At 33.8% G+C, this 26,286-nt stretch overlaps 2 protein-coding genes across 2 annotated transcripts; both read right to left on the bottom strand.

Annotated features, from left to right (window-relative positions):
• Positions 1-17,277: 17,277 nt before the first annotated feature.
• Positions 17,278-20,225, bottom strand: LOC113004293. The gene is made up of 2 exons (XM_039454387.1): positions 20,115-20,225; positions 17,278-18,303 (listed from the first exon to the last, which is right to left on the bottom strand). Exon 2 carries the CDS (start codon positions 18,199-18,201, stop codon positions 17,293-17,295), a length of 909 nt encoding a protein of 302 aa, XP_039310321.1. The 5' UTR covers positions 18,202-18,303; positions 20,115-20,225; the 3' UTR covers positions 17,278-17,292.
• LOC105203685 lies at positions 19,977-21,747 on the bottom strand. The gene is made up of 2 exons (XM_026140033.2): positions 21,328-21,747; positions 19,977-20,979 (listed from the first exon to the last, which is right to left on the bottom strand). The coding sequence occupies exons 1-2, from the start codon at positions 21,497-21,499 to the stop codon at positions 20,120-20,122; spliced, it is 1,032 nt and encodes a 343-aa protein (XP_025995818.2). The 5' UTR covers positions 21,500-21,747; the 3' UTR covers positions 19,977-20,119.
• Positions 21,748-26,286: the final 4,539 nt, after the last annotated feature.

Here is a 26,286-nt window from a genome sequence, read left to right as displayed (position 1 = left end):
AGTGAATAGATAACTAACTTCCGTAGTTTGCTTTGGAATAGCATTTTGAACGCCACCTAGGCGAATATACGTAAACGAACTAATATTCAATATGAACGACCTCTAATACAATATATTTATTAGCAATAGTAAAAATAAAAGAAATAAAAACAAAAGTTGCAACTATAAAATTATAAACTAAAAAATAAATCATTACATTAGTCATATCAATAGTTAAAAGTATGATAGAAGCTTTATAGTTATTAAATTTCTCCAATTTTTGAGTTTCTCCATGGTAGCATGTCGATTTGTGTCTTCTCTCTCAACCCAGCGTCGAGCGAGGAAGATGTGCTATTGAAACGCTCCCCACTACTGTCTGCCCGCACCTCGACCTCCGCCGTTCTGCCGCGAAATACGTACGTGCGCGGCTGCCGCATACGCGCGAAGCCGCGCACGTACGTGTTTCCTGGCAGTGCGGCGGAGGTCGGGGTGCGGGCGGACAGTAATAGGGAGCGTTTCAATAGCGCATCTTCCTCGCACGACGCTGAGTCGAGAGAGATGACACGAATCGACGTGCTGGAGAAACTCGGTAGAAATTGTATCCCTTGCTATGCGCCTATACGGGCGGTATATGGGATACCACGGTTGATCGCGCGCTGTTCTAATTTTTAATTGCATAAAGAAATTTACTCGAATACTAAGATTCATTTGGAAAATAATGTAAATAAAATTACGATTTTTAATAATAAATTAAAATTATGTCATCACGGCATTACAGCTTCAATTCATGGAACTGTTACTTTATATCGAGACATAATTTTAATTATTTAATGAAACTTGTAAATTTTTTTAAACAATTACTTATTAAAATAATCTTATTTTATATTTGAATGATATTATATTTGAAACGGTTCAATCTCAATCTGATGGCACAAATTGTTGAATTTATGCTGCAGCTTTCGCCACGACTGTAGCTTTAGGAGGCAATCCTTCTAATCAAAAATATTCTGAGAACATAAAATGTATGAGACAACATTTTGTTCAAATTATAGAAAATAATAAATTAATGCCATTTCCCAGCAAATAAATTTATTTAATTTTATTCACAAAAAGTATTATGATACTCGAAAAGTATTGTAATTGTCAAAGGCGTTCATCGTGAACTACCCTAGTAGCATTTTCTAAAGAGCAGAAACTGCGTGCAGCAAAATTGAATCAGATGTGTAAAAGATTATTCTTAATATTCTCCTATTGACAGTCTATTAGCAAGATTCATGCAATGTGCATGCAAATGAACTGGTTGCACATACTTGATGCAGAGCAGATTCTTGCTGCAGAGCAGATTCTTGCTGCAGAGCAGATTCTTCCCGTTACTGCAGACTGTAAACAAAATACTGAAATTCATACAGCAGATATGTGCAAATTTCTTACAAGAATCTGCCTTACAGAATCTTTCGAAGAACTTGAGCAAAATGAAGAAGCAGATCATAACATCCTGCTGGCATAATTTGCAAATATTTACAGCAATTTTGCAGCTAATTGCTACTAGGGTAGATAGATGTAAAAAATACCAGGGGTGTTTATCCGGAGCAAACTATTTTCAAATAATTATCACAGCGTGAGCTGGCTATCATACATATAAAAAATGTCTCAGTTAATAAATTAGAATGTTGGAGAGACGAAGGAAGATTGGTTGCGTCTCACAGGAATGGGCGATGGAGGAGCCCATTATATATTCTTAATAAATCGTATAACACGATTTTGTAATAAAATTTTAATATATTTGCGACAATATTATCTTTTTGAATATTTTTGATAGTAATAAAAATAAGAAGCATATTTTTATTACTAATTTATATTTATATTCTGTAAACGTGACAAAGTATAAATATAAATAAAACGTCATTTCTAAAAATTGAAAATTGAGTTTTTTATAATTTTTCGAGTGATTCGCCTCTAATAAAAATCTAATTTCTGTACAATGAAATAAGAATTAGTTATCAAAAACAATATGAGCAAAATTAATTGTATTTTTTTTTGTTTGTTGCCCGTGTGTTGTAAAAAAATTACAAACAAATTTGTTGCTCTGTTAGTTTTGTTAAAAAATATTTGGTTACAGGAAAATTAAATTCGCGCGCGTGGGTTTATATGTATATAAACGATAGATTCTAAAACTAATGCAGGCAGAACTGAGAACCTCTATCCTTTTTTATTTACTTCTCGTCTTACTCTATCAAGGCGACGGACAGAGAGGTGGAAGCACTTTGGCTTGCAAGCTGGGTTTTGTACATACACGATCGGTATAAATGTTCCTTAGCGCTCCGCTATCGCACATACCCAAAGACGCACACGTACATGTCTCTTATTGTTAGTAGCGCGTGTATGCGATAGCGGAGCACTAATTTTGATCAATTTTGATTGATAAAATAAATACCAAAGGCGTCTATTTCGACGGTACTGGTATGATAAATACTAAGGGCGTCATTGACGATCTTGCCGCGCGGTCTGCTCTTGATGGCTAGGCGACCGCTAGGCGGTCCCCGCACGCAGTGGATACGGAAAGTACGCGCCGGCTCATTCGCCGACTTTACTAATTTTTATCTCGGTAATTATTGTAATTTTTGAAAAATGGTAAAGGAATTTTCTTCTTTTCTGTATGTATATATACAGGGTGTCAGGTAAAGTTTACTCTCCTGGGTTGATAGAGCAAGTCAAACTGAGAAGAAAAGTCCTTTACGATTTTTTAAAATTCGCAATAGTTGAGATAAAAATTAGCAAAGTCGGCAAGTGAGTACGTACTTTTCTTACCCACCGCACGCGGGGAGCGGAGAGCGGGGCCGGTCGGCCGCGAAACCAGCGGTAGTCACCAAGCTAGCCACGGCCGGCGCGCGGCAGCGCGGTGAGAAGAGAGAAGCTAAAAATAGCTTTCTTACTCCGCGTCGCCTGCCACGGCCGGCGCGGTGAGGAGGGAGAAGCAGCAATAGCTGCTTAGCCGTCTCGCCGCGCCACTTTCCGCGAGCTAGATTTACCAAATCTATATTATCGACCTCGATTGAGTTCGTCTGTCGCTTTAGCATCCCCTTAAGGGGATTCTAAAGTCGTCTGTTTTACCGACATTTTTTATTTTAACTAATTTTTTAATTGGCTTTATAGAATCACAAAACTCTTTTATAGAATTAAAGTACGCACCAAAATCTAAAGGAATAAGATCAATCTCATGTGAAAAACGAAAAAAAATTTCTTATTTGGTACGTAGAGCTATCACATGATGAAAATATTTGCTTAGTGTGCAAAATCTACGATATATATATACAAAATGAAACCTTATTCCCCTAGGGATAATATACGAATAATATGGTGCAATTCAAACTAAGATTGAAAGCCTAGAAAAAAAGATTAGCTCAAATAAAATTTGTATAATTGCAAATCCAGATTCAGGACGATGAAAGAGGAGTCTCTCTATAAAAATAGTTGCTGACTCTTGCGATAGATGGTGCCGCCATCGTCATGTAAGACTGTTCGTATATCCTGTTCGTATATCGCCAGACTGGCTAGACATCTAAGTCTGTTCGTGTATAAAAATGTATACATTTTTTACAATTACGAGTTTTCGCTTTTTCTCTCCCAAATGTATCTCATTGCATACATTTTTGAATATTGTAATGCAATATAATGCATATAATGAAATCGCAAGTACATTTCTACAAAATGCGTGCGTGCAATGAGATTCCTCTTTTCATCGTCTTGTATCTAGATTTGCAATTATAAAAATTTTATTTGAGGTAATCTTTTTTTCTAGACTTTCAATCTTACTTTGAATTGCAGGATATTATTCGCATATATTATCCCTAGGGGAATAAGGTTTTATTTTGTGTATATATATCATAGATTTTGCACACTAAGCAAATATTTTCATTGTGTGACAGCTGTACGTACCAAATAAAAATTTTTTTTTCGTTTTTTACATGAAATTGATGTTATGTGGCTGCATGCGTATAAGCGTGTGTCCTGCATGCGTACATGCTGTAAACGTGGGTGCAAGCGTGTGAGTGTGTGTGTGTGTGTGTGTGTGTGTGTGTGTGTGTGTGGGTGGGTGTGGGTGTGTGTGTGTGTTTGTGTGTGGGTGTGGGTGTGTGTGTGTGTGTGTGCGTGCGTGCATATATGGGTGTATATGTGTTATTTGAGAGAAGAAAGAATGAGAGAGAAAGAGAGAGAGGGAAAAGGGGGAAAGAGAGAGAGAGAGAGAGAGAGAAATCAATAACGTATACAATTTTTTTTTAAATATATATATTTTTAATATCGTTTATATATATATATATATATATATATATATATTACTTTACATATATTTTTTTTAATATAGTTTTTTATTGATACCGGTAGTTATAACCATATGTATGTGGTGTTGGCGTTGGCGGCGGCGGCGGCGGTGGCGGCATTTGTATCACCGTCGGCGGCGGCGGTGGCATCATTGGCATTGGATGTTGCATCGGCGGCAAAGGAGGCGGTGCTGCGTATGCTGGAGGAACGTACGCTTGATATGATGCGTATCCTCCAGCATACATCCGCCTCCTTTCAACAAAAAAATATATTTTATGAATATATATGAAAATATATAAACAGATCCAAATAGCGAACTGTCATTTTTACATCAAAATGTGTATGTCATTTTGACATAAAACTTACAATTAGTTTGCTAAATGGACGGACATACAGTACAAACAGTTATACAAGTGTCTATAAATTACTTACATTTTTATGTAGGAAGCCTCCTCTTCCTCTTCCGCCTCCTCTTCCTCCTCTTCCTCCTTCTCTTCTTCCTCTTTCTCCTTCTCTTCCTTCTCTTTCTCCTCTTCCTCCTTCTCTTCCTCCCCCTCTTCCTCCTCTTCTTCCTCCTTCCCTCTCTTCTTCCCTCCGCCGGCGACTCTCTTCCTCCCTCCACTCTTCTCTTTCTTCTGCTAGTGAGAAGGGTGTTCGAGGAGGGGTACCATTTTTCTCAGGCGTGGCGCCGTCGCTTTTTGCTGTAACAAAAAAAAAGAAAATAATAAATAATTACATATTTTGCCTACTGTACACTCTCCGACTATACTTTGTTCCTTGGTATTCGTTCCTCGCAGGGCAAGGGAAACGCGAAGTATAACCAGCACCTGATTAAAATATCGACTTAATTATTGATGGGTACAAAATAGTTGCTCGATCGAGAAAAATCCACGTCTTCCTTACACCGTGGAGCGCCCCAAGGAACGAATCGTTGGACAATGTACAATTATCACTCACTCACTCATTCTCTCTCTCTCTCTCTCTCTCTCTCTCTCTCTCTCTCTCTCTCTCTCTCGTGTGTGTGTGTGTGTGTGTGTGTGTGTGTATTATAAATTTTTATTATATAATACTTACATTTGCGTGGAATTCGTGGCATTTTGCCCTTATCTGCTGTTCATTGCAATTCACTATATTTTCGCAGATCGCGGCGAAGCCTATCACAAATCATATAAGTGAATAGATAACTAACTCCCGTAGTTTGCTTTGAAATAGCATTTTGAACGCCATCTAGGCAAATATACGTAAACGAACTAAGATTCAATATGAACGACCTCAAATACAATATATTTATTAGCAATAGTAAAATTTAAAAAAATAAAAACAAAAGTTGCAACTATAAAGTTATCAACTAAAAAATAAATCATTTCATTGGTTATATCATTAGTTAATTAAAGTATGATAGAGACATTATAGTTATTAAATTTCTCTTATTTGAGTTTCTCCATGGTAGCGTGTCGATTCGTGTCTTCTCTCTCGACCCAGCGTCGAGCGAGGAAGATGCGCTATTGAAACGTTCCCCACTACTGTCTGCCTGCACCCCGACCTCCGCCGCGCTGCCAGGAAACACGACGTGCGCGGCTTCGCGTGTATGCGGCAGCCGAGCGTTAGCGCGGAGTGTACGCACAAGAACGTATCATGCTGCCCTCACAATGTGATGGGAGCACGCTGTGCTCAATCGCAACGTAATCGAACAAGTCCCTCTCACATATTATATAAAATTAATAAATTAACAAAATATTATATGAACTTCCAATTATTGTGCATTTTTTTCAAATACTTTTTATGCTTTTACTAAAGATATTGTAAATAATAATATGATTAATTTTTAATTGTAAATCATAAAAAAGAAAAAAAACATTGATATGTAAAATAATGCAAAGTATCCCAATCAGCACACAATATTTTGTTTTTTTAACATCTATATTAATTTTTCATTGTACAATTTATTATAACAAAAATATTTATTAAATATTTAACATTAATTAAATATTTAAAATAATGATTTTGAGAAAATATTTATTTAATATTTATTTAACGTTTATGTAACATTAAATATTTGAAATAATGATTTGGGAAAATATTTATTTAACGTAAAAAGAAATTTGAAAAACTTTTATTGCAAAAGTTGTTAAAATGTTTGTACAAACATTTTTTAAATAATGTGTGCTCATTGAAACATAAAAAATGGGCAATGATTACAATTTTTGAGTGCTGTATGCATGCATGCAAGCAATATGAGTCTTATTTGGAGAACGCATTTGAGGTTCACATCGCTTGCACGCATGAGTACCGCACGCATGCGACCGATATAATTCTCATGTACTACGTTTACACGGCCCAACTTACGCCGAAGTTACAACATCGATGTTATGATACTAACTAATCACAATCTTTCCATTCTTCTGAGGAGTATTCGTTATTAGCCAGTTTTATTACATCGATGTTATAACTTCGGCGCACAGTGATTCAAGTTGCTTAAATGTCGGGACATCAATATTCAGACGGCAATTAAGCGATCTTAACACAACGAAATAAACTGTTGAAGTGTAGTGGAGGGTTTTTGGGGTCGCTGATTACGAATTTGAGGTCAAAGTATTAAAATTCAAAATGGCGGATTCAAAATGGCGGACCAAAAATTTTAAAAATAAAATATTTTAGTCGAAAAATATGTACTGGGGGGTTTTTGGGGTCGCTGATTACGAATTTGACGTCAAAGTATTAAAATTCACAATGGCGGATTCAAAATGGCAGACCAAAAATTTTAAAATAATATGTTTTGGTCAGAAAATATGTACTCGGTCGTTTTTGAGGTCGCTGATTACGAATCTGACGTGAAAGTATTGAAATTCAAAATGGCGGTTACAAAATGGCGGCCGTCAATAGAAAAAATCTTGCGATTGATGTGAAAATCGGTTTATATTATTTTTGGTATAATTGATTGCAAATCACAAGTAAAAATGTTCAAATTCAAAATCGCAGACCGAAAATAGTGGAAAAAATTACAACGCATGCAGTGTGTTTGAAGCGAAATAGCTTCTGGAGGCGCTGATTAGGGTCCGAATATTAACATTCGAAGTGGGGAAACAGAAAATGGCGGCTGTGAAATAAGAAATAAACAAAAACTTCTCTTAAAAACTTTAATAATTTATGGAATCGCTTAAGTTTAACATGATAAATTAATAAGAAAAATACCCTCGCTATTAGCTGGTGATGGAATCACGACCCCGGAGTGCGCCACGTGGAGGCTGCAATGGGACTTTACACTCCTTTTTTTTTGCTTTTTTATTTTTTTTTTTAAATTTGTTTATTACATTTTTTTTTTTTTTGGAATTTTTATTATTTTTTTGTAATTTTTTATATATATACACACATGGAATTTTATTACTCTGAATCTCCATCATAATCTTCGACTTCCTCAATTTCTTCTGAATTCATTTCTTCATTAATCAACAGATTTGCCGTTTCGGGAAACATTTGCTTCACTTTTCTGTTTTTCACAACCGGTTTGATGCTGTTAATGTAAGGATCGCTGGTTAGTAACAGCATGTGGAGTGTATCAACATTTGTTACCTTTCTGTTCATCTTTCGGCTGTGATCATGTCGAAAATGTCGGATTTCTTTGTGCCTTGCCTTTAAAGCCTCTTCGGACAATTGTCCAATTGGAACAAGTGCATGCTTTATTATTTCTCCACCGTGTATCAGTAGTTTGTGGACACTTGCGGGCATGTAGTACCAAGAATACTTCTCGACCACCAGTCTTGCTAGTTTCTTTGTGAACTCGTCAAATTTATTTGCATCAATTGGTTGTCCTGATGCAATTGCTTGAAGGATAATAGCAAAATGTTTGACAACCGTCTCATCCAAGCCTGTTATATCTGCAGTCACACGTGGATTTTCAAAAAACCGTCTTGCGGTATTTCCATCGTTAGTATTGCCTGCACCTTGCTTTATGAAGTCTACAAGTAAACCAAGCCGTTTCCGAAACTCTTGCTGAATCATTTTTTTACGTTTCTGTTTCTCAGCTTTCTCTTCAACACTTCGCACGGACCATTTTTTTACATCTAAATTGTATGAAATATGTAGTAAAAACTCCATACACCTAATCCAAGCATGAAGAGAAGAGATTCCAAACTTGTAGTGCTCCGATTCACAAGGTTTTTCAGATACAACGTCAATGTTGTTCATTTCTTTAGGAGTAGCTCCACAGATATAGCACGTCATTGATGAGGATCCTGCCAAAGTCGAACAAATCTTTCCATCAATCATGGTCAGCAATAATTTATGCTCTACTAACAAACTGTCGCTTAATTGAGTTGGAATCAGATTTTTTATCGCTGTGTTCATTCGCTCGTGTTCTGATTTGATAACTTCAGGACTTTCTGACTGGAAGAGAAATTTAACGGGCCGACAATACTTCGTTGAAGATGTTTGTTGATTTTCCCAACGAACAATACCATTTTCGTCAATCAGTCGTAAAGGTACCAACAAAGTGACAACAATGGAGCTGTCTGCTGGTTTGTCACAGTCACTGGTACTAGCTATATCGACAAATTTTTGTTTATAGTTGCTTTGCCCACTAGCTCCATCAAATCCCCACTTACATATTAATGTCAACTTAAAAGATGTATGTATATCTATACTGAGCGTTTTTACTAGCCTTTTCACTGTCAAGTCCAATAAAGCTTGTAATTTAATTTCTGCATAAGTTTCAGTAACTGTTATGTCTTCGTCAGGAGGATAACATTCTTTTTTTGCCGCAAGAAGATTATGATAGGAGGGGTACCGATTTGTACCATCTTCTATGCTCAGTTTTCTCAATGTAACATACTTTGACTGAGAGAGATTTAATACAAGCATTATTGCTAAGGCCTTTTCATTTGAATAAGGGACGACTTTTTCTTTATATTTTCCCTCACAAAACTCCCTAACCATAGAAACGCGATCAGGATTTTCGATTAGAAATTTCAAGACTTTTGCCATATCTGAATTTCCAGAGGCTTGCGCATTCATTTTTGCCCCAAAAAGAAGCTCTTCTTCCGAATGGCTTACTCGTAATTGTTCAGTACGTCTTCTTTTTTGCCTAATACTCAAATCAGAAAAAGATTTTTTTTCATCTGAAGATCTTTTCTGCATATCAGGAATTAATACCTGACTTGAAAAGTGCAATGACTTTTTCAGCCACGATTCATTTTGTTTTAGAAATAACTTTTCTTGGCGATTCGTTTTGGTCCATTTTTCGTATAAGCGATTGGAAAATAATCTTATAGGCTCCTCTAAAATTGTTTCAGCATTTTCGGAAAAAGTAAAATCTTTTTTTGCTAAAACATGTTGCAATAAACTTGCATGGTTATTTAACGGCAATTTATTATTCCGTAAAAATCGAAATAATTCCTCGTAAGGCAAAGACCCCATACTAAGTATATTTACTTTTACTCTTACAGAATCGCCAATACAATAAACATGAAGATTTTCTTTGCAGAGCATAAACATATACAGCCCGTAAGAAATTAGAATTATATAACGTGAACTGTGACCAGACTTATAGCTAAACGCGGATCTACCCCAAGCAACACGGTTACGTTTAATAAATGTTTAATAAACGTTTAGCCGAAACGTTTTTGTGATGTATAAAAATACGTTTATTAACCGGTCGAAATGTCTCGTATAAAAATGGTATTTTACACTAGTAAAAAAAACGTTAAATAAACGTTGTAAAGTAAACGTTGTTGTAGACATATAACGCCTGTGGCCGCACTCTACTCACGAGAAGATCCCCCGCGACGTGGCCACCTAGCGGTGGCGCCAGCACTCACTTGTTAAATCCATTTCAATCCGAAATTACAGGATTTCATAAATTATAATTAAATCGAATTTTAATGCGATGTGACACGCTGAGACGCTGACAATTCTTGTGTGCCATTTTTAAATAAAGAGATATTTTGATGACAACATTATAAATCACAAAAAATTTATATGTAAACTCTCTGAAGATTATTAACTTTTAAATGAAATATCTTATTTATATTATGCTTTTTACGTCTCAATTATTATAATTATATAATTACATTTGAAAGAACACGTTTAAAAATTGTCTTATAAAACGTTTTTATAACGTTTATTAAATTGGTACAAAAAACGTCTCAAATTTTAAACGTTTATTTTTCAGTTTATACGTATAAAATTGATTTTCAACGTTTATTAAACGTATTCTTAAACTAACTGTGTTGCTTGGGACTTCTTCTTGTGGGTTACATTACTTACTAAACATAATAATTGTAGATAAAATTTCACTTCAATTTGATGAAAATTCGCCATTTTTAATGCGAAATATCAGTTCATTAATACAAAATTTCATTTTCATTATGAGAAAATTAAATTATTTTTTAAAGGATGGCGAGATTTTGTTCCTGGCAGTGTGACACTTATAGTGTCAACTGAAAAAACGCCCAACTTAAAATATTAATTTTTCGCCAAAATGCAGCTAAAACTACTGAATTTACTTAGTCAACTGGCTTAAGTTTCAACCTATCTTTTTAGTTTCTTGAACATTTTTGGACATTTTTTTAAAAACCATGTTGAATTTACCACTTTTTTGTGAAATTTTTTATTAAACGGGATTGCATTTTACCTAACTAAAATATACTCTACACTTTTTGTTTTATGGTGTAAAATATACTTCTTACAAACAAAAATCAACTAGTAAAAAAATTGGAAACAAAACAAACACTTTTAGAAAATAATTTTGGGTTGAAAATGCAGCAACCTTTTACAGTAATTTGCAAATATTAAATATGGTATGTAATTGGTCGGACAATAACATAATTATTTTTTAATAAAACGCGTTATTATGTTTCAGACAATCAAATATAACATGTTAACTGAACTTTTCATTACATGATATTGAAAAATTTATCTTCATCCCATGTCCCGACATTTAAACATCTTGAATCACTGTGCGGCGTAAGCCGGGCTGTGTAAACGTAGTAATACGAGTATACTGACGTATCTGTCAGAAAACGTGAGCTCACACCGTGCAGATAATCCATACGGCATTCGCGCTCTGTGAATTCACTACGCGCGCATTTTGTTATCAAGTGATTTATTAGCAATAGTAAAAATAAGAAAAATAACAAAAGTTGCAACTATAAAGTTATAAATTGAAACATAAATCATTATAATGGTCATATTATTTGTTTAATTAAAGTATGATTAGTTATTATGAAATTATAAACTTAATAATTGCAACTTTAATAAGAATATATGAATACAATAAATTTTGATAAATATTACTATTAACATTAATGACATAGTGTTAAAATATTTACATTTTTTTTATAAACCGCTTTTACTTTTTTGTATAATGTTCAATAGCTTGCTGAAATATAATATTTGTGGAAATACATTGAGTGTCACAACTAGATAAAATTCTATTGAATATCATACAAAATGTGAATAATAAAACTAGTAAATTTCTTTAAAAAATTACTTTTTAAAATAATCTGCATTAAAAATAAATTATTTTAATTCGGAAAATTTATAAAAATGTTATAACATTATCTGGCAAAATAAATAGACTTATCACAGATAATGTTATACATAGGGCACGCACAACCCGCAACCGAATAAAAACATAAAAGCATATTATGAATTATTATGAATTATTGAGCTCTGTAAGTATTCATCAAACATGAATACACATACACAACACTCTGAGCGTCAAAACGAACGCACGCAGAGAGAAAAGGATAGTGAACCGCGAAGCGCGGAAAGAAACAAAAACATAAGCATCGCGGAAATCAATCGCTACACAGTAACGGTGAAAGAACGTTGTGTCCAGGCAACGTTTAGGCAAAGTTTTTCGTGTAGTGACAAGTTGTGCTATACAAGTGTACAATGGGTGTACATTCTGCACACAAGAAGCCTCCATCTGTTGCCAGATTATCCCGGAAAAAAGGATGGCTTGAAAAGTAAGTCTAAGCAGTTCAAATCTAATTTTTAAATGGCATAGGACCAAATGTTTTCAACTTCTTGGTACATTTATTTATCACGTAAATGTGTATTTATGAAAAACATGGGTTTACCAACCATGCAGCATACCCGTCTTGCCAACATCCTGAGGATGTCCAAATGTCTGCATGACGTTCACAGAACGTTCGTTAGACGGATGTGTTGTAAGGGAAGTATAGTTGACTTATTTACCAAGAAGTAAAACAGTTGGACCATATACATACATACCGGCCAAGAGATCTTAATACTAATGTACAACTTGTCAAATAAAATAAATTATTGTGAACACACGAAAAATTTTAATTTTTCAATGTACGTTAGTCAAAATGTAAAAACACAAACAAAGTTTACTTTTTTCTCCATTTTTTTTTTCTCTTATTAGAATTAACATTTGCTGTCTAGAGGATGCAATGCCAAAACGATAAAAATTTGCTACATGCCAACATAAAGTAAAAAAAACATTTTATTTAAACACATTTTTGCACAATTTTAATATTGATAAATAATTTAAAAGTATTTAAAAACTTTTGGCCGGTATTAAAAAATTTTTATCCATTCTATGTATTTTTTCTTATTCTCTAAATATATTTCATATCAACGTGTAGTCGGGAGAGCTGTAATGTTACCAGAACCTATTACAAAAAATACAGATTTTTTAAATTTTTGTTATTCAGCAATATAGGAATAGCCGACATAGCATAAAATATTTATAAAAATGATTTATAACTAAACTTTTATAAATATATTTACGAAAATATGTCATACATGTTCTTGCGCTGTCCTACATACATTGAAGAGAAGATAAAATATAGAAAAATTTATTATAATAATATTATAGAAATATTTACAAAATATGTATTAAATATTACAATAAAGATTTATTTTTTTTTTTGACAAGTATAATCTAAAATATTTATTTAATGTGAATAAATAATTGTAAAAATGTGGTATAATTTTTATTATAAACATCTTGTGTAGCTTGCAAAAGAAAAATATCAGGACACGTTATCCGATTATATATTAATGTTGGACGAACACTTCTGAAAAATTGAATGTCCATCAAAAAAAGTTGTTGGCCCTTTATTTAAAATTTGTATAAATGTGCTGTATAATTATATAAAGAAAAGACATTTTGTGTTACAGTATATTTCATTAGATGGGATTCTTTCGTTATAAAAGAATAATGTATTTCTAACTCAACTCTGCTAAAAATTATTTTCAAAAATTTTCATATAATTTTACAGAACTGTTCACAATGTTTTTCTATATAATATTTTAAAACTTTCTCTCAGATGTTATATATCAATTGGAAAATATTTTAAAAATATTCAGAAAAAACTCAAAAAGTCTACATCTTGTCTTTGAATTTTTTAAACATATAAATTCTTAAATATTATGAGATTTCTCATTTTATAAAATCTAAAAAAATCTACATTTTATAGGAGACATTTTATCAGAAATTATAGAAAATTTTGGAAATCTTAGAAAATTTTACATATATAGAACATTTAGAGAAAAAATGTAAATTTTATGAGTATTTCTGAAAAGTGTTTCAATTTGTATAAAGAATCTTAGAAAATTATAAAATTTTACCATTTTGAAATTATATGAAAAATTCTCAATGGGGTATTTATTATTAGATTTTAATATGATATATATTTGTAGTTGTGTTTACAACATAAAGAAATACAATATTCTTTTGTAACCGAAAGGAATCCCGTCTAATGAAGAGTACTGTAACATGAAATGTTTATTTTTTTATATAATTATACAGCACATTTATACAAATTTTAAATAAAGGGTTTACAACTTTTTGGGATGCATAAATAAACCAATCTTTCAGAAGTGTTTGTTCATCAATGATATATAACAGGGTAACGTGTCCTGATATTTTTCTGTTGCAAATGTCACAAGATGTTATTGATAAATACTTATAACTAAAATTTTTACTATTATTTATTAACATTATAAAAATTTTATATTATACTTGTTAAAAATAAAAAATAAATATTTATTTTAATATTTTATACACATCTTGTAAATATTTTTATAATATTATAATATTATATAATAATAATAAATATCTTTCTAGATTTTAGGATCTCTTCAATGTACATAAGATAACACAAAAACATCTATGAAATATTTTTATAATTGTAAATATATTTATAAAAGTTTAAATTATTTTTTGTTCATCTTTTTTAAAAATAATTTATGCTATTTCGCGCGCGGCACATGATGTTTGTTTACATTTATGTTACATATTATATAAGCAAATTTTATAGCATAATCATTTATGCGCATGAGCGCATGACACGGATTCGCGTCCTGAATTTCTTCGTGTGTTCTTATTCTTCGAAAAAAAATGTCGCAACCTCAGTTTTCCCGACTGTACAAAGCTTCTATACATATGAAAAAATATAAGCCGTAAAAAATATAAATCAAGAGTAATTTTTACTTTTTTGTATCACTACAAATCTGTGATTATAAATCATTTATTTTTTTTAACCAGAAAAAATTAATATCTCCAATACAAAATTTGAAAGAAAGAAAGAATAAAGAGAGAATAGAAGTAATCAAAAACAAGAAAGTATTTTTTATCTTTTATGTTACATCTTTTTTACACGTAATACTCAAATTTATTATCAAAATGAAAATTACATAAAATGTAGAAATCAGTTTTGGTCTGGTTATTATTAATTTTTTAAATATATTTCTCATATTTATGTTCTAAATAATTTTTTTGTACTATTCTGGAAAAATATAAGAACACAATCCTTTGTTAAATAATTATATACACAAGTATATATGTGTGTGTGTGCGTGCGTGCGTGCGTGCGTGCGTGCGTGCGTGCGTGCGTGCGTGCGTGCGTGTGTGTAGATAGAGAGAGAGAGAGAGAGAAAGAGATTTATATAAAATTTAAAAGTAACCCGCATAATAATATACATATATTCATAGTCCATTGTATTTATAGTATTGTATAGTATATATCTATATATATTAGATTTGTATAACTATAATTGTAATTATAATTTTCTATAATGATATTGATAAAGAATGAGAAGCGTCTCTTTAGACGGTATTCATTGTAATGAAAATCAAATACGTCTCACAAGACGGTACTGATTGTAATGAAAATTTGAAGCGTCTATCTTGACGGTACTGATTGTAATGAAAATCAAATACGTCTCACAAGACGGTACTGATTGTAATGAAAATCTGAAGCGTCTATCTTGACGGTACTGATTGTAATGAAAATCAGAAGCGTCTCTCAAGACGGTACTGATTGTAATTAAAATCTGAAGCGTCTATCTTGACGGTACTGATTGTAATAAAAATCAGATGCGTCTCTCAAGGCGGTATTGATTGTACTAAAAATCATAAGCGTATCCTTAGACGGTCCTTATAATAAAAATTAGGAGTGTCTTTTAGATAGTATATACGAAAGACAAAAAGACAATTAAAAAAACGCGCAACATATACATTTATACAAAAATACAGAATGAATTTTTTATCAATATTTTTATTTATTCTTTAACTTTAGCTGTAGCTTATTCATTTTCTTGGATTTTTTATCTTTAACAAAGGATTGTGTAAACTTTTTGTGTCAAACTTTAGTTACGATTGTTTTTGTAATATATGTATTTCATCTTTTCCGTCATGTTATTTTATATCATTATTTTATAATAAATTGTTCTATTTATTACTATGCATATTAATATAATTATTTTCTCTTGCAGGCGGCAGATGTTAAAGAGACTAGGCGAAGAAGCAAATAAAAATGTGTTAAAAAATAAAGGTACGTATAGTAGTGAAATAGAAATCAGAAGCATCTGCTCTGACGGTACTGAAAAAATATCAGAAGCGTCTTCTTTGATGGAACTGATTGTCGAACAATGCGAAGATAACAACACTTTTGTTATCGATAACTCAGGCCAATTGGATATAAATCGTATCCAAGAAAACAAACCTGAAGGACGTTGCATTGTCAATTTTAGTTTTGTGTGGGATGAAATTCATAGAACTTTTGATAACCATGCAAAAGGAATAGAGTGCCAGTTCAAGGATTGGAAACTCATTAGTTATCATCGCTGTGGCTTGCTGACGCAGTTATTCTTCAAGTGCCAAATGTGTAATTATGAAGACAACATATGGTCAGAATCAATAAATTCGCAAGAATTAGATATAAATACAGCTGCTGTAGCTGGAAGTATAACAATGGGAATTAGATATGCTCAGCTGAAAGAGCTATGTGCAGCCATGAATATTACTTGCATGATTGAGCCAACTTACATAAAAATCAGAGATATTTTAGTAGAGGAATTTCAAAAAACAGCCATGGAAAATATGATAAAAGCTGGTGAAGCTGAAAAACAACTCGCTTTCGAAAGAAACGATATTATAAACGGTTATGGAGTAACAACCGTTATAGTAGATGGTAGTTGGATGAAAAGATCATATGGCAATTCTTACAACTCTCCTTCCGGAATGGCAGCCATAATTGACCGATCAAACGAGCCCGCCGAAGGCGGGCGAAGTTCGATCGTAATTATATGAAACGTCTCGTTCGAAGATGATGAAGAAATGTAGTAATGCTTGTCATGACTAACTTCACAATGTTTAGAGTATAAGAAAAAAGAAAAGGACTTTAGATTGGCGCCATGGTGGCGCCAGCGGCTTTGCGGCGCTTCCTGTTCTCGCTCGCTCTCTCTCTCTCCCGTCATATTGTTTAGAGGTCTTGGATAGAGTGACGTTATCTTGGTCGATGATAATGGGAAAAAATATGAATTTTTTTTTTTTGGGGTGATAAGAAAAGGGTGGGAAATTATCATCTTCGAACGAGACGTTTCATATAATTACGATCGAACTTCGCCCCCCTTCGGCGGGCTCGTTTGATCGGTCAATTATATTACACGTCTCGTTCTCGATGATGAAGAAATGTAGATTTTCAGAGTTGAAAGATAACTCACTCCTTTATTTATTTGTTTAGTTCTCTAGTATTGAGCGTGCAAATTTATCATTTGGAGGGAGAATAGGTTTGTTATAAAATTTTGCGAACATTTGTGATCGCGCAGACCAACCTGCTGTACGTCTGATCGTGTCTATATTTATCTTATTTCTAAATGCTGCAGATACAGCCGCATGTCTTGTACTGTACGCTGTGAATATTTTCGTGTCTATACCCGCTTTATTTAACAAGGACTTAATCCAGTGACCTATCGTCTGAGCTGATGCATCTTTATATGGTTTAATCGTCGAGATTAACAATTTTTTATTTTTCCTTGTTCTGAAGTCTTTTGTAATTTTTAAGTAATCTAAAATGGCCGAAGCTACACAAAGGCTCGGTTTTTCTTTAAAGAAGGGTAAAATCAGCTCAGGTTGAGAGGTACTTGGTTTCGATGTTTTTATTAAGTCTGGTATCTTAATGGTTATTCCTGATTCCGAAAATACGATATTATCCACGTTTATCAATGATAACGTCTGCAATCTATGAGCTGTGGTTAAGGCTAGAAGTGTGGCAACTTTTTCCGTTGCTTCCCTGAGTTTGAGTTGACTTAAGGGATGCAGATTCTCCATATACGTAAGAACTGACGATGTATCCCAGGTAGTATTATACCTTGGTTTAGTGGGTCTCTTTTTGAATGTACCTTTCAAAAATCGTGAAATGAGGCCATCCTTGTGAATGTCTCGGGAAGAAACAAGGGTAATAGCTGATCGGGCAGTATTTAAGGTGCTATAACTGGCCCCATTGTTAAATCTCGTTGTTAGAAATTTTATAATGTCAGGTGTTTTTGCGTTGTACACGTTCACCTGATTTTGTACTGCAAAATTCCTCCATAGTTTCAAGGGACCTTGATATTGTTTAAGAGTAGATTCGGTGATAGAATTGATCATAATCTCAGCTGAGTCCTCGTCAATTCCTTTTCTTATAAACGCTGTCCTGATAAGCTCCCTACCATCAGTGAAAGTTTGGACGCAAGTGGGTGTTTTACCTCCCTGCAAGGAGATAATAAGAGATCCTCGTCTGGATTAAATATTAAAGGTGGAGCCACTAGCAATGACATAAATAAAGGGTACCAATGTTGAGCTGGCCACCTGGATACAACTACAACACCTTTTGCTTTGTCTAAAATTATCTTTCGTAACGTTTTAGAAATAACTGCGAAGGGAGGAAAAGCATAGAATCTTTCATTTGCCCATGACATTGTAAAAGCATCTACTACTGTAACCTCTGGGTTAGGAAATCTTGAGCAAAATCTTTTGCATTTCTTATTTAGTCTCGAAGCAAATAAATCAATTGAGAATGGACCAAATTTTTTAAGAATTTTCTTAAACACCTTGTGATTCAACTCCCATTCTGTGTCAATGTTAACGATACGTGATGCATAATCCGCTTCAATGTTTTCTTTTGAAGGGATGTAAGAAGCAAAAATCTATAGATTCCTATCTTCGCACCATTTCCAAATCTTTCGCGATAATTCGCTTAAGTGTGGAAATTGGATTCCACCCGCTTTATTTATGTATGCTATTGCGGATGTGTTGTCTATTCTTATTAAGATTTCGCAATTGGAGTAATCTTCTACGAAACACTTCAATGCCAGAAAGGCTGCTAGTAACTCTAGGTAATTAATACTAAATTTTCTTTCCTCGTTGGACCAGAGGCCATGAGCGCTCATACCTCTACAATGAGCTCCCCACCCAGTCAAAGTTGCATCTGATGATAACTCAATTTGAAATTGATTTAATCTAATAGGATTTTTTCCTATTACAGTTTTATTTTGCCACCAGTTTAAATCTTCCCTCATCTTTTTGTTAATAAGTATCTTTCCTTCGTAGCTGTTATTATTAATAATTAAAGCTAGAAATTTTTGCCGTTCTAGTCTTTTACAGTGAATTGATCCATAGGCTACTGCAGGAACTGCTGCTGTTAGAACACCTAATAATTTAGCAAAATCCCTGATTTTAAAGTATTTTCCTTCTTCGAAAGTTTTACATAACTTAATTATTTGTGACTTTTTCTTCTCTGTTAATTCTAGTGTGTAGTCTACAGAATTTATTATAAAGCCTAAATACTTGCGTTTTTGACTGGGTATTAGAGAACTCTTTTTGTAATTTATCACAAAACCTAAATGTTCCAACAGTTTTATTGCTATCTGTACATCATCTGAGCACAGGACAGACGAGTTTTTAATGAAAAGTAAATCGTCAATGTAAATTATACATAGCATTCCTAATGTTCTTAATTTATTCATTACCGGTTTCATAATTTTTGTGTAAACATAAGGACTAGTACATAACCCAAAGGGTAGGCATGTAAATTGAAATAATTTGTTTTGGAATCTAAAGCGTAAGTATTTGCGAAACTCTTCGTGTACTGGTAACAAATAATACGCATCTTTCAAATCCACTGAGGCCATGTAGTCTCCTTGACTTAATAGAGCTTTTGCAGAGCGTATATCTTCCATTTTAAAATGTGGTGTAGTAATAAATTTATTTAAGTTTTTTAAATTAATAATAAATCTGTTGGACCCATCAGGTTTTGGAACTAGAAAATATGATGAGATGAATTGTCCATCACAGTCTATACACTCTTCGATTGCTTGCATGGATAATAATTTTTTAAGTTCGGTCTTAATTTTAAGAGATTCTTCTGTCGACCAGCTAGGTTCTTTTGGAGGATTATCTTGTTTGGGAAGTTTTTTGAAGGGGATTTTATATCCTTGCAGCCATTGAATTGTGTGTTCATCAGTAGTTACTTCATGCCAATTATTTATAAATAATTTAAGGCGACCTGCGACTGGCTTTACCTCAGCTATTTCTTCGTCGACGTCTGACTCTTTGAGCGACTCGAAGTCTTCGATGTTCTCTGATTGGACTGTGTATTCCTCGATCTGAACCTTATTGTTGGACGTCTCTGATATTGACCCATCTGCTTGTATTTTGCAGGTGGGGTTTTGAAGTTTTCCTGATACTTAGGTTTTTTATCAAAGATTTTGGAAGACTTGTCGGGAGCTTTGATGTTAGTGCACGCTTTTTCAATAGTTTTTGCCTCCTTAACTTGTTCAGCGAACTTGGTTCCATAGAGCCATTCATCTGGTTTTGTACCGTCAATCGTTGGTTTTACTGATTTGCTTAGTAGCGGTGTGATAAAGGATCTTCTAGCGACAGAGTGTTTATGGAAAACATCCGTCATTAGTTTACCAGCATCACAGAGGTAAGTTATGAGAGTTTCCGAGTCAATTCCGTCCTCTGGTTCGTTCAGAATCATTGAGATTGCAGCCCCTAGGGCTGACAATGCCGAGCCCACTGTATTTTGAGTGTCAATGAAATGTCCGTCTCGTTTCTTAGCAATATCTGTCATTACTGGAACAATCTCTAGATTAACCTTGGGAGCTTCTACAAGCAATTCTCCTTTACGAGGATATTTTTCTAGAATAGGCTTCTTATCGTCGTCTGGAAAACCCTCTCGTAGCCATTTTTCCCATCTGATTTTTAATTCAGGATGGAAATCAACTGTTATTTCCTTTGTGCTGCTGGGATCTTCTCCTAAGATGTCCAACATCTCTTTGGGAACCGTTGATATATCATTCGTTGTTGGTGTCTCAGCACCGAGTTCGATCGCTTTATTAGCTAGGTTAGGCACGTTCTCTTTGTTACCTTCTTTTTCTTCACCTGAAAAGAGATTACTTACTTATTCGTGAAAGAGATAAACAAGGCGCCACTTATTGTGCGTAGTGCGAAAATATTTTATTCTTGTTGAATTATTTGCAATTTTTTTTTTTTTGCCTTGCCAGAATCGGGTAGATGTTTGTGAGAATGTAAAGAGGGGCACCACTTATTGTGGGTAGTGCGAGAATATTTTATTCTTATTGACTTTCTTCGCAACTATTTTTCCCCGTCAGAGTCGTGTGGACCTGACAGTTTTGACTTTCGTGTGGAAAGTTCAAAACAAGGTTATGAGTACAAGAAAAAGGGGGGGTTATAAAATTCGTGTGGAAATTTTTATAACCTCCAACGTACCCCTGATTTCCTGGTGTGTTGGTATTTGTGCCTGACTTAGGATTTGTAACTGGCTTGTTAGGTTATCCAGTTGAATTTGCATTTTCTGCAACCTCTCATCCGATCTGTCACGGTTCCTGTGACGATCTCTTGATCTGGAACGTGAGTGCTTTCTCTTCTTTCCACTTCCCATCGTGGAAGGAAAGCAAAACTCTTTTATTGTTAATTTATAAGCGATATTTATACTCTTAGATGTGCGAAGTTCTGCACAACAAAACAATATGACGGGAGAGAGAGAGAGCGAGCGAGAACAGGAAGCGCCGCAAAGCCGCTGGCGCCACCATGGGGCCGTTGGCGCCAATCTAAAGTCCTTTTCTTTTTTCTTATACTCTAAACATTGTGAAGTTAGTCATGACAAGCATTACTACATTTCTTCATCATCGAGAACGAGACGTGTAATATAATTGGATATCATACTAAACAGATTCTTTATTTTGATGTCCGAAATAAATTTTGCTGTACATGTGATATGATAGAGCGAGAATATATCAAACCAAAAGTTCACAAATGCTATAAGAACTTTGATCGCAACGCAAGCTCCACAAGTATGGAGAGCGATATAATTCCAGAAGGCTTCAAATGTAGCCTTGAAATGCATGGATTAATTTACAAAACGGTTATTGCCGATGGTGATAGCAGCGTTTTCCAAAGAATTCGTGACGCCCATCCATACCGCGAACAAATGGTATCAGTAAAAAAAATAGAATGCAAAAATCATAAAATTTGCAATTTATTTAAGCACGTAGATACTGCAATAAAGATGAAACATCCAAAGAGCAAAGACCACGTGGCTTTGTACAAATGCGAAATATTGTGAAAAACAAAAGGTTAAAAATGCGACAAGAAATAAATATGGCAATTGATGTACGAAGGACAGAAGAAAAACCTCTACATTGTAAAGCTGCGGAATTACAAAAAGATATATCAAACATTCCCAGCCATATTTTTGGTGAACATAAACGATGCGAAGCACGCGGTCTAAAATGTATGAAAAATGATAATATGGAAAAAAATTACGTACCACTACTAAAAATGCACGGACTATATCAAAAAATAGAAAGTGCATTTAAGTATCTGAGCTGTTATTCCGAAAGCCTAATATTCAATCACACCAACAATCCTGCAGAATCACTCAATTCAATAATCTGCAAAGAAATTGGTGCAAAGCGAATTAATTTTGGTAAACGAGGCTCTTATAATGCCAGAGTTGCGGGAGCAGTTGTACAATATAATACGCAACAAGTGCTTACGGAATTAGCAGGGTAAAACTGTTCCGCCTGTTGCTGCAAAAATGGAAAAAGAACGACAAATAAAAATTACAAAAAATAAAGAATCTTGAGAAATACAGGGAAGACCTAAAAAATTTAAACGAGAATCAGGAACCGATCATCATTATGGTCCACAATCACAGAAACCGGATCTTTCACCCGATAGGGTCGAACTACTTCGGCAAAATCATTTTGAAAAATTGTCGGAAAATGCGAGAGACTGGCAAAAAATTGAACTCAATACAAGAAACCAAAGCGAATCAGAACTATGGTTATCTTTGAAACGAGAAATGTTGACGGCATCCAATTTTGGAATTGTATGTCGCTTGAGACCAACGTCTTGCGCAGCAACGGTAAAAGTCATTCTATATCCTTCGTTTATTGATATCGCAACTATGACATATGGTCGTGAAAATGAAGAAATGGCAAGAAAAGAATTGAGCAAACAATTAAAGAAAGAAATAAAACCTTGTGGATTATTTATTGATACTGAAAATCCATGCTTAGGTGCTTCACCTGACGGACTTATTGATGAAGATGGTCTGGTGGAAATTAAATGCCCTTTGTCGGCTGAAAATACTACAGCGGAAAAAGCAATTGAGACAATATCTTGTTTGAAAGGTATCTTTGATAAAAAAAATCCGCATAAAATGAATGAAAAGCACCGATATTATTATCAAGTTCAAGGTCAGTTAAATATTACGAAACGAAAATATTGCGTTTTTGTTGTTTGGACACCAAAAAGCATGAAGATAGTATATGTCAATAGAGACGATGCTTTTTGGAAAAATAAAATGTTGCCTTTCCTAACACGTTTCTATTATGAATGCATGCTTCCAGAAATTTTGGACAGTCGCTATAATAGACATATGCCAATTAGAAATCCAAGATATATCGACGAAGCAAAAGAAATAGCAGCTAAAAAAATTCAGAGTAAAGAAACCACGCAACGAAATACAATGGAAAAGAAAAATGTCATCAATGAAAAAAAGGAAATGTCATCTAACATTGTGCCTATAGAAAAGGCAACTGCTACTACGATTGTTCAAGATATGGAGCAGGATGATGACTGCATATATATTAAAACGAGTTACAAACAAGATATAACAGAAAAAGATAAGGCAAAAAAAATAAATTTAGATGAAATTAATATTCCTATAGAGTGTGTAAAAAGAAATGTTTTGTCTAACAACTTATTATCCGACGAATCGTTAGATTCATTTTTACGCGTTGTAAGAGAAACTACTCTTTTTGAAACGCAAAGTGTGCAATATCAAGGATGTCTTAATTATATTGACGCTAGTTAGAGTAATAAGAGCTTACAAATAATTGGAGGAAAAAATCAATGGACTGGAGAGGGAATTGAACACTGGCGATGTATATTTTTTGATGGCCTCAAACTTCACATATATGATAGTATACCTGGCTGTACGTATGATAAATTAGTGGTCAAAGAAAAAAATTATATACTTTGTAGATATCCACAAATAAGACAAAGTGATATAATTTTTGAAAAAGTTGATACACAACCTGATGGTCTAAGTTGTGGTATATGTTCCGCAGCTTTTGCGACAACTGTAGCCTTAGGAGATAATCCTTGTAATGTAAAATATTCCAAGCATGTAAAGTGTATGAGACAACACTTTATAAAAATTATAGAAAGCAATAAATTATTACCTTTTCCAACATGATAAAAAATGTGCTGCATTATTATCTTTGAAAAATAATTTAAAATATTAATATATGTAATTTATTGTTATCTCAATAAATAAAACGTTTGTTTTATACTAATATTAGCAAACAAACAGCTAGAAGTTTCTAAATCTAATGTTACTGATTATTATAAAAATCAGAAGCATTTATTTATGGTTCTGGCAAAATACTAGACGCATAAAATTTGATACTAGCAGTAAGTATCTATCTGACGGTACTGATAATTATGAAAATCAGAAGCGTCTTCTCCTAAGTACCGGTAAAATTCTAGAAACGCGTTTATCTAATTATTCTAAAAATCAGAAGAATATCTTTTTCTTAATCTTCTGAAGAGCAGAAATTGCGTGCAGCAAAATTGAATCAGATGTGTAAAAGGTTATTCTTAATATTCTCCTATTGACAGTCTATCAGCAAGATTTATGCAATGTGCATGCAAATGAACTGGTTGCAGATACTTGCTGCAGAGCAGATTCTTGCTGCAGAGCAGATTCTTCTCGTTACTGCAGACTGTAAACAAAATACTGAAATTCTTACAGCAGATATGTGCAAATTTCTTACAAGAATCTGCCTTACAGAATCTTTCAAAGAACTTGAGTAGAATGAAGAAGCAGATCATAACGTCCTGCTAGCATAATTTGCCAATATTGACAGCAATTTTGCAGCTAATTGTTACTAGATTAGATAGATGTAAAAAATACCAGGGGCGTTTATCCGGAGCAAGCTACTTTCAAATAATTATCACAGCGTGAGCTGGCTATCATACATATAAAAAATGTCTCAATTGATAAATTAGAATGTTGGAGAGACGAAGGAAGATTGGTTGCGTTTCACAGGAATGGGCGATGGAAGGGCCCATTCTATATTCTTAATAAATCGTATAACACGATTTTTTAATATAATTTTAGTATATTTGCGACAATATTCTCTTTTCGAATATTTTTTATAGTAATAAAAATAAGAAGCATATTTTTATTACTAATTTATATTTATATTCTGTAAACGTGACAAAGTATAAATATAAATAAAACGTTATTCCAAAAAATTGAAAATTGAGTTTTTTATAATTTTTCGAGTGATTCGCCTCTAATAAAAATGTAATTTCTGTATAATAAAATAAGAATTAGTTATAAAAAACAATATGAGCAAAATTAATTGTATTTTTTTTGTTTGTTGCCCGTGTGTTGTAAAAAAATTACAAACAAATTTGTTGCCCTTTTAGTTTTGTTAAAAAATATTTGGTTACAGGAAAATTAAATTCGCGCGCGTGGGTTTAAATATATAAACGATAGATTCTAAAACTAATGCAGGCAGAACTGAGAACCTCTATTCTTTTTTATTTACTTCTTGTCTTACTCTATCAAGGCGACGGACAGAGAGGTGGAAGCACTTTGGCTTGCAAGCTGGGTTTTGTACATACACGCATCGGCATAAATGTCCCTTAGCGCGCGGCGCTCCGCTATCGCACATACCCAAAGACGCACACGTACATGTCTCTTATTGTTAGTAGCGCGTGTATGCGATAGCGGAGCACTAATTTTGATCAATTTTGATTAATAAAATAAATACCAAAGGCGTCTATTTCGACGGTACTGGTATGATAAATAAGGGCGTCATTGACGATCTCGCCGCGTTTGCTCCTGATGGCTAGGTGACCGCTAGGCGGTCCCCGCACGCAGTGGATACGGAAAGTACGCGCCGGCTCATTCGCCGACTTTACTAATTTTTATCTCGGTAATTATTGTAATTTTTGAAAAATGGTAAAGGAATTTTCTTCTTTTTTGTATGTATATATACAGGGTGTCAAGTAAAGTTTACTCTCCTGGGTTGATAGAGCAAGTCAAACTGAGAAGAAAAGTCCTTTACGATTTTTTAAAATTCGCAATAGTTGAGATAAAAATTAGCAAAGTCGGCAAGTGAGTACGTACTTTCCCTACCCACC

Source organism: Solenopsis invicta, chromosome 10 (genome assembly GCF_016802725.1).
Source record: "Solenopsis invicta isolate M01_SB chromosome 10, UNIL_Sinv_3.0, whole genome shotgun sequence".
NCBI classification, from domain to species: Eukaryota; Metazoa; Arthropoda; class Insecta; order Hymenoptera; family Formicidae; genus Solenopsis; species Solenopsis invicta.
This window is presented reverse-complemented; position numbering and strand designations above follow the sequence as displayed.